We start from the raw sequence: 9,823 nt of genomic DNA, 5'->3' as shown, positions 1-9,823 counted from the left end.
TTTTCTAGGATTTTGCCCATAATGGGCAGGAGCGAAATAGGACGGTAGTTATTGACATTTAAAACTTTATTTACATAAAAATACATCTAGTAAATTTGATGCTAGATTATATTGGTACAGGCGTCTAGAGAAACCACACATTGGTAGTGTTAAAGCCCAAAATTTTGGTTTCTATTTAGGTTAATTTTTTTTTGGCAACTTTCCAAGTGACTTTTAATTTTGTTAGTTGTAAGTTTATGTTTATTCATTTATTTTTTTTAAACTATAAGTAATTTTAATTTGGTAAATAAAAATAAGGGATATAAGGAGGTTCAGTGTTTATAAATACATTGCGGAGGTGTAACACGTGCAGAACAATACCGAAGGCAGTGGGGCCAGTTCCTGCAAAACCGCGGATGAGGCAGTTGGCAGTGAAGATTTAGGCAGCACTGGAGCGATGTTAGGTGGCATTGGCACGGTGTAAGATGAGAGAGATGCACTGCTTCACGGACGTTCCAACGCCATTGTTTATAGACTCTAGTTTGATGGAGATATTGGAACCCTTTCACTGACTCACCGGCAGTCACCACTGTGCAGTCTACGTTTTTTTTGGAGTCGTCGGGTTGCCTGGTAACCTCTCTCTCACCAGCTCGCCAGCGGTCATCCTGGTCAACCAACTCTAGACTTGTGATGTTATTGTGATATGCGCATATCGACCCCCACGCCCATCTGTGAGTGACTTTCTTTTCTTCCTTCGAGTTTCATATTTTCTTTTTTTTTTGGCTTTAATTAACTTATTTCTAGTGTAAATAGAATTGTTTTTTTGTTTATACATGTATCAAAATATGTTTATCCTTTTTGCTCCACGACTCACAATTTTTTTTTGTAATAACATAACAGTTCATTTTTTGTTTATATTTTAATTAATTAAATCTTTGTATCACTTGGAAAGTTATTTTTTATTATTTCATTTTCTCAATTATTTTATCTATGTGATATTTATTTCAGGTCCTCCGTTATTTTTTTTGGTTTATTTTATCTCGAACCGACGAACATTTCCCTCTGGGGAAGAGGTCGGTTTTCACATACGAAACACCCCTTGCCCCAACAGATAGCATTCTAATAACATTCTACATGAGAAGGTCTAAAGGTTATCTTCTTTTCAGGCACCTTGGAGGATTATCAGGAATGGAAGAAGAAGCAAGTTTATAAACTAATAGGTTTGGGTGGTTAAGGAGTTTATAATGGAAGGATTGATATCTGGTTCGGGTTGGATTAGTTAAAAATTGAACATTATAAAGTCTTTATGAATGATTTTATTTGTGACAAAGTAAGGAATATTTAGGATTTTGAATTGTAAGGATTGAATACGAGAGGAATTCGAAGGTTTAGTGGAGCCCCAAAGCTCAACTCCGTATGTCCAGATGGGCCTTATTATTGTCATGTAGATCAGTCTTTTGTACTGAGTTGGAACTTTAGACCGTTTGTCTAGTAAGTGCTGTAATAGTCGGAATCTGCGTGCAGTTTCCTGTCTTTTCAGTCTTGTGTGAGGATTCCAGGTTAGTCGTTTGTCAAGATGTAGTCCAAGATAACGAATCTGTTCTACAGGGGTAAGAGCCACATTATTAAAGTATACTATAGGGCAGTCGGCAGGTTTACGAAGAAGAGTAAATGTGATTTGTTGGGATTTATTTTTATCCTCCAATTTCGACACCATTTTTCGAGGATTGTGATATGGGACTGGAGAGTTTGGGATCCAATCAAAGGGTTATTACTAACTGTGAGCACACATGTGTCATCAGCATACGTGGTAAGGATAGTGTTAAGAGTTGTTGGGATGTCAGCTGTATAGACGATGTAGAGGATGGGCCGAGAATACTACCTTCAGTAACACCAGCGAGATGAATAAGAACCATTGTGGTTTACTTGGAATAATCTATTAGTAAGAAAGGAACGGATGATGAGAAAATATGTAGGAGGTAAGAATTTACGGAGTTTGTAAAGCAGTCCCGAAGAATCAATCTATTGCAGAAAGACACAAATATATACATAATTATTAATATTGTAAATAAAGTATATAAAAATAACGTATAATAAAGTAAACAACAGGGTTAGTAATGTTAGAAAAGTGAAATGGGACAAATACAATTTTATAAAATTAAACAATAAAGAAAATACACGAAACTAATTATTACCAACTAATTAAATTACATAAAATTTTCTTTAAGAAAACAAAAAAAAATTTAATGAACAATAATAAATTATACGCCTGCTCGGTGGAATAATGTCTGTTTTCTGACCATTAATAATGAAGGCCGTGGATGTAGATGGACAATAATGGCAAAGTATGACCTTAGATAATCGCAACCATAAGAGTTAGTGTGCAATGATTCGTACGACCAGAGTTGGGCAACTATGAAATTATAGCTAAAATTGCCATGGATACGATATTTATTTATCAATGATTCATTCATAAATCTTCATTCATTCATAAAGCTATAGCTAAAATTGCCATGGATACGATATTTATTTATCAATGATTCATTCATCAATAAGGGTCGTATCCATGGTGATTTCAGGTACAGCTAATGTTTGCCTATCTATGCGTACGAAAGACAGTAGCTGGTGACCAACAAAGCCAACTGGTATATACAAAAGAGAAGCAGCCATTTTGAGATGAAGTATTTTTTGTAAACAGCGCTTATGCCCTAATTGTGGACCAACGGCGTACCTTAATGAGCTTGCTTACAATATACCATTACATTACCAAAATTGATTTAAATATTAGATTGATTATTGTTAAATTTATTTTTAAAAACAAATAATTGTTCATCTTGTATATGAATAAAAGAAAAGAAATGAAATTTACGTGCGCAAACATTAATTTTAAAAATTCTTACCGATATACTATTGTGGAATACTGGAACTTGATAATTATATATTAATGATGAAGTTTTCGAAAAAAAACATGTTCGATCAGCATGTAGATAAATCTTGGTCTGATTAAGAACGTGTTTTTAAAAAAAATTTAATTGAAGCCTACAGAAATTATTTAGAATGATGAACACCCGTTCGAAACTACGGTATTAATAAAATAAGAATAATATATATTCCGGGACTGTGGTATTCAAAGATATTAAATCATTACAATATGAGACTTTGGTTAGAATTAGTTCAACTCAATTCGGTTGGTAGTCATCTAGACATAGCTCTCCAAACATTTTTTTAAACTTATATTATTTTAATTTTATTTATTTATTTATTTTATACCAGTTCGGCCTGGTGGACCTTACATGGCTTATGTAACCGTTACATTATGCATATATCTTAACAGTTGGTTATGGGGGATGTAGTCTCGTACAAAACACACCCCTAACTATATAGAGTGTTATAATTAAAATTGAAAAAAATAAATAAATAAGAATAATGCTTCTTAATAAAAGAGAAAAGTAAAATTAATAACAAAAATAATGATATTTGTACACTTAACAAAACCAACAATTGCCCTCTAATAGTAAAAAGAAACAAGTTAATTTGAAAAAAAAAAAAGGACGAGAGAAGAAAAAAAATACTAATATGTAAAACAGAGGTAGTGTAACTAATGAATTAATAGCTATGGAATTTATAACAGAATGTCCTGCAGCAGCCTGGGCTTCAGTCATCGGATTGAGGTTAGGTTTCCCAGGTTGTAGGTCACTGCTCCTTTAACTGTCGGCAACTGGGAGTGGAACTTCATGAACCTTTTTTTTTTTAATGTAATCCTCTATTTAATCCTGTAATCTCTACTAAATGTTATTCCCGGTGCAATTGGCTATTTCTTATGAACCAAGGAGCATTTACTGCGATCGTACACTCGTACACTCCCCAGACTTCACAGCCGGACATCAGCAGTGGCCTGAGAATTGTTTTAAATATAAGAACAGTTGTTTCTGGTTTTAGTTTAGAATTTCTGTTTAGAATAGGATGTAGCATTCTCCAAACATTAAAAATATTTGATAAAAATTAAATAAAAAACATACCGAAACATATTAAATCTTATAAAATCCCTATAATTCTTCTTTTATCTACGCTCTGCATTTCAGAAGCCCACTTATTGTTTAATTATCACTTTATTTAATTTTATTAAATTATATTTTATATTTACTATCTATTCTTTTTCTTTCATATTTTTATATCTTATTTTTAATTTATATTCGTATATTACTTCCGACTTAAGTATACTTACATTAATAACTTTATTTTTAATGTTTCTATTATATAATTTGCACACCTCTGTACCCCTATTTATTTTATATATTGTCTTTCCTTCATATTATATTTATTGTATCCACATTTTCAATTTTATTTTTTCTGTGTATTCTATCCATGTATATTTATATTATTGTTTAATATATAATTTCTTCCCCCAATTATGTACATTATCATTTAATGTTTACCTACTTTTAATATTTTCTATACTGTTTACATTAATATTATTTATAACATCCTAACAAAACGGTTCACTCTCGCTCTACTTCTAGTCTGAAAGGTAGGTTTTCTATCTTGTTCGTTATCTTCCTTTATTCTTGATTTTATTCTTGATTTTATTCTTATCCCCCTTTTTCCATATCTTAGTTTGTATTTTATTTTCGGTTTTCATTAATTGTCTATAACCTTTTATTATTCTTATTTATTTTTACGTTTCATTGTAAATCTTTTCAATTTTTAATCTACTTTGTTCATTTATGTTTACCTTAATTAAATGTTTGTATATTTTTTAGCCATGATGAAACCCTGAAACGTGGTGCGAAATGTTGGCTCAACATAAATATTTTAATCACTATTTGAGTTTATACGGCACCCGAACTATCTTTTCATTTTCCAAAAATGTTTGACTCAAGACGAGACAACAGTTCATCATGAGACAACATCCAAAACAGCATAAGTTTTAATGTCCATTGGTTGAAGAGTTGAGTGAAGGCAGATTAGAGGTTAGATTCGGTTTCTTTTCGCGTACCCTTTTCGTTGATCAAAGATGCTAAAAGTGGTGCTAATTCATATGATCTTTGAATTGCTCCTTTGATATATTAGTTATACATACTTATTTAAAAACTTTACTTAAAACAATCACTCTCTTTTTTGTGACTTTAAGAGAGCTAGATGCTTATCTCATTACTTTGTCGTTATGTTTGAAGGTTGCTTCATCGAACGGGTTTCCAACAATTTCCTTAACACTGCTTTGAATTGTTATAAAAAATTGGTATAAGAAATAATGTAGAAAGAAGGGAAAATTGAAATATAAAGTATAATTTTTATTTCAAATTAACACTCATGAGTTCTCAAAACATGGTTTTTAATTTTTTTCACCAATTTCATTTTTTAGTTTTATTCTAATTTTAAGGGAGTTATTAGGACTACAGATGCCCTTTACAGCTCAAAGTAAAGTTAAATGAATATTCTTCAAGTTACTTAAGGGTTTTCTCATGGGAAGAGTGTTGTTTTATGATATTTGACAAATTTAGAGACCAAATTTTTTTTGGAAAAACATTCAATGTTTGATGATATATCTCCAAGGGGAGGGCCGTTTGTAGCCGATGGGGTTAAGGCATCAGCTGCACCGGTTCGAGCCTTGTACTTAATGGCAGCCCCAAGAACAACTTGACACCCCTCTCCCCTCAACATGGTTAGTATCGGTTGGTTACTTGTAACCCTCTCCTCCCCCCTACGTCAGAAATGACAAGGAAGGAGGGGTCATATTAAAAAAAATATATCTGTTGGTAGCGGAGGAAGTTGGAGCGTGAATCTTAACTTTCCCGTGACTGTAGTGGCGCCGGTTCGAATCCGGCCTGAGGAAAAATAGATGAGTTTTATTTCGTAGTTACTCCATAGAATATAAATTTGACTCACCCACTTTGATTCTAATCATATTGAATACATTGGTCATCTATTGAATAACCTCTCCTTCCCGCATATGCCTGAAATGACCATGTAGGAGTAAACTAAGAAAAATAACTCTAATCAATTTTGTGTAACTTAAAAAAGTTTACAAATTCTTTTTTTTTTTGGACCCATAATTTTGAAGATAGGATGAGAAAAATAAAAATAGTGCTAAATTTTCGATGCTTTGGGCTACTACACAGCTTGCACAGGTCTTTCAAAGGAGTAATTTTTTTTTTTATTTGACTGAGATCTAAGCCAAACAAAAACTGATGACTATTTAAGGTCTGTTACCTTTATTGTATTGATATTGTTTATTACTATTATTATAAACTTGTTAATTTATTAACTACTTTTCTTTACAGATTTCTATTTTAATTTAATTTATTTCTAATATATACCCTTTTTTATTTTTTGTTACAGGAACTGTGAAACAGAAATGGGTCCAATGTCCCTTGCTAGATTCAGTCCGATGCATAAGCTTGGTAATATGACTTTTATAATTATATATTTTCATGTGTCACAGTTTATATTTTATACTATATTCATCAAAGATCGCATTTTAAGACTTGGAGTTATCTAACAACATTTAACTTTCAAAACTATAAAATCGACAACCAAGACTTTATTGAATTATTCTATGTTTTAAGGAGTGAATATAAAATTTATTTAACATATAAATTTTTCAATTAATTCGAAACAGCCCTGATGAAGCCCTGGAAAAGTGGGACGAAACGTCGGCAAATAAATAGTTGTAACTATATTTTGTTTTCCTGTGACCGCATCCCTTTCTAAAGGCCTAGAGTGTTTACCAGTTTATCTATTATACATCTTTATATTTAGAAATATTGTTACCATTGAAATATGTTATTAATAAAAATTAGGGAGTGGTATTGGTTAATATGATCCTCAAAGCTACACAAAGTATTTATTTACAGTCGATCCATCTATGAATAATATAACATAATAAAATTATTGCAATGAAATAATCCAGATAGATGGTTTGCCATAAAATATTGTTACATGATATATTAATACTTAATAAATGTGAGTGGGTGCAAGCCGTGGTGTGATGTTGACTATCATCTCTTCAGGGTCTCCTGAAAGATTTGCCTAGCCCATTCTTCCTAACATCAAAGTGACCTACTTCACTTCCCAGCCCGAAGTCCTTCCTATATCGCCATACTGCTGCTAAGTACCCAACTTCTGTCCCCAATTTGATTTGCCCTCTTGTCCCCCACATAGTTGTCAAGAGGTGTCACCCTTTGGTTTCATACTTCCCATTGGCTCCCATGAGTTCTGCCTAGGAACGATAAGTCACAAAGAATGACATGTAGTTAGGATAAACTATAATTTACTTGCCTGCTGACACCTTTTCCGTCCTAATACCTGGTCTAATCCATCTTGGATTGATTACCAGGTTCCAGTACATTGATAATAGTCAATCATTTTCCTAACAACCGTCACTTTCCTGGGGTAAGTAAGTACCCAGAACCACCTATATGTTCCCACAAAAACCTATTTGAAAATCTTTGTAATATTGATAGGGTTAATGCTTAGCAATACAATCCTTGTTTTATTACTGATCATCTCCTTAAGGTTGTGATTAATCGATATTTATGTTTTTTAATGGCAGGTGTCTACTTAGCGGGACCTGGAGGGGCCCAGCGTGCAAGGGCAGTCAGTCTGAGAAGCGAGAGAGCCATGTCCCGGAACTTCCCGTCGCTGGAACTGGACACAGTGGTGGAGGAACCAACAAGCTAGCAGGGGCTTTCGGTCGGGGTCCAGGCCACCCCACGACCGCCTCCCAGCCCCCTCTGGACCACCCTCACCAACAACCGCGAAGAAGAAGACAGCTGACCTCCAGAGGACGGCTCGTTGGCCCAGGGTGCCGCCACCACGAGCCTCGTCACCGTCCTCTCCCAATGGCATCTTGAAGTCATCTCTCTCATACAGAAGAGGTTTCAATGAGGGTGTTGTTATTATACATAGTAGAAGAATACATATATACCTATATATCACCAAAACATGTTTCTTTTAGGACTTATTATTGGAAACGTGTTGATTAAAGTTACTCATGTCTGTTCCATCACAGGCCATGCTTTACTTTTTTGTATAAAGCCTAGGGAATAATAATCTACTAGTTTTTATGCAAAGCCTGTGCGTTTAAGAAATCAATATATAACTAAATTAAACATGTGTGTCCATATATTTCACTTTACAGCCACAACTACTGTGTTGTGAGCTGGAATATTAGTGTGTGGTTGGAGCCTGTAGTCTCCCATTGTGCATTATGGTGATTGCATTCAGTAAAATCAATGCTGTAGCCGATGTGATGTTAGATAGTTGTCAACCTAGGGAATTTTCATATTTCCACTGAATGCAACTTCATACCCATGGAAGCAGGTTCACAAAAGGAACTTTGTTAAATTCTTAAATTTTTTTAAACCTTTAAAGAAAGTTTATTACAGGATACCAAAAGGAAATTATAGTCATATCTGCTTTAATTGGTGTTATTTACAAACAATTAAATATAAAAATAAGTTTATTTACTGCATATATAAGGTTATTTCATATTTTAGAAGATTGATACTAGAAACACTAAGATTATTACTATGTGTGTTGTCATTGAGTTTGATTATGTTTGTGAAACTACTGTTTGCTACAATTAGTTTAAAATGTTATTTTCTGAAATGAAGATGAATTAATAAATATTGTGTTATATTGTTAATGTCAGTTTTAAGAGATTGTTCCTTTTGTTTTCCATGTGAATTTCGAATATTAATCAGATATATTTGGTAATTTACTTGATATAGGCATTAATAATCCAAAATTAACACAAGTGAAACTTTATAATACAGCTAGTTGGTAAAATCATATACATAGCATTAATAACTTAAACAACGGCTGTTCATTTCAACCGATGATAAAAATGGAACCAATTGATGAATAAGGCTATAAGATATCTGGTGAGTAATGATGCTTACTAAAAACAAATCATTTCTTATGCTATGAGCAACGTATCTTGGATTTTCCAAGGACATATTGACAATTGTTAGTATGAGTGAAACCACAAATATTAGGAAAAGAAATGGCTATGGCAACATAAAAGCCTTTCGGAAAAAATTAATGTAGATAGGAGAGATTTTGTTTACACATGGTCTGGACAGAATCAGTTTAAGATTTAGCAAGGGTGATATGAGCCTTAAAAAAATGCTTTGTGTCTGGAATGGATTTATGTGATGAGAAATAGTTTTTACTTTAGTTTTCAAGATGAAAAAATTATTCATTTATTTTTTTTTTTTTAATAAAAATAAGAAACGCACAAACTTTGTTTACACTATATTAATTGTTTATTATTCAATACATTTTATTATTTAAGTACGAGTTGTATAGAACAGGGATGATTAACCTGAATCTTATGCTGACTACAGACCATGTCCGATTACACATCTCTTCTAATCACTTTTTATGTTTTTTAAGTTAAATCTTTTTTGTTAAATATCCTTATTTTTTTTTTTATTAAATAACCCAATTAATATTTCTAAAAATATTTACATTGATCATTTAAAGGTCTAGTGGGCAAGAATATGATAAACTAATTGATTTAAATTTTTTAGTGCAGCAGTTTAAAAAAATTGTATAATGCTTCTTAATATTTTTGTGCAGTTCGTCCTCCACAATTTTATCGGTAAATATATAAGAGGAGAACATGATTGGGGGTGGGGTCAGAGAATAACACTTAATTTTATAATAATTCTCTTTTTTCTCATCTTTCTTTTACCCCCCTGTCCTTTTCATCATTTTCTAATTACTTCTTTGTCTTTCTTAACTTTATATTTTGGTTTCTTTATTCTAATTTTTACTTGCATAGTTCATTAGTTACATATATTTTTTCCATAACTTTAATTTTTAAATTATTATTATT

At 32.4% G+C, this 9,823-nt stretch overlaps 1 protein-coding gene across 1 annotated transcript in view; it reads left to right on the top strand.

Moving 5' to 3' along the window:
- The window catches only part of LOC106690349 (uncharacterized), a gene marked incomplete at its 5' end in the record, with an annotated part of 28,369 nt that extends 19,930 nt beyond the window's left edge, over positions 1-8,439 (top strand). Inside the window, 2 exon segments of the mRNA XM_067049724.1 lie at positions 6,319-6,380; positions 7,532-8,439. Coding sequence (XP_066905825.1) covers positions 6,319-6,380; positions 7,532-7,659 — 190 coding nt within the window.
- Between the last annotated feature and the right edge of the window lie 1,384 nt (positions 8,440-9,823).

The sequence above is a fragment of the Halyomorpha halys genome, unplaced genomic scaffold (genome assembly GCF_000696795.3).
Source record: "Halyomorpha halys isolate HHAL.00 unplaced genomic scaffold, Hhal_1.1 Scaffold1675.1, whole genome shotgun sequence".
NCBI classification, from domain to species: Eukaryota; Metazoa; Arthropoda; class Insecta; order Hemiptera; family Pentatomidae; genus Halyomorpha; species Halyomorpha halys.
This window is presented reverse-complemented; position numbering and strand designations above follow the sequence as displayed.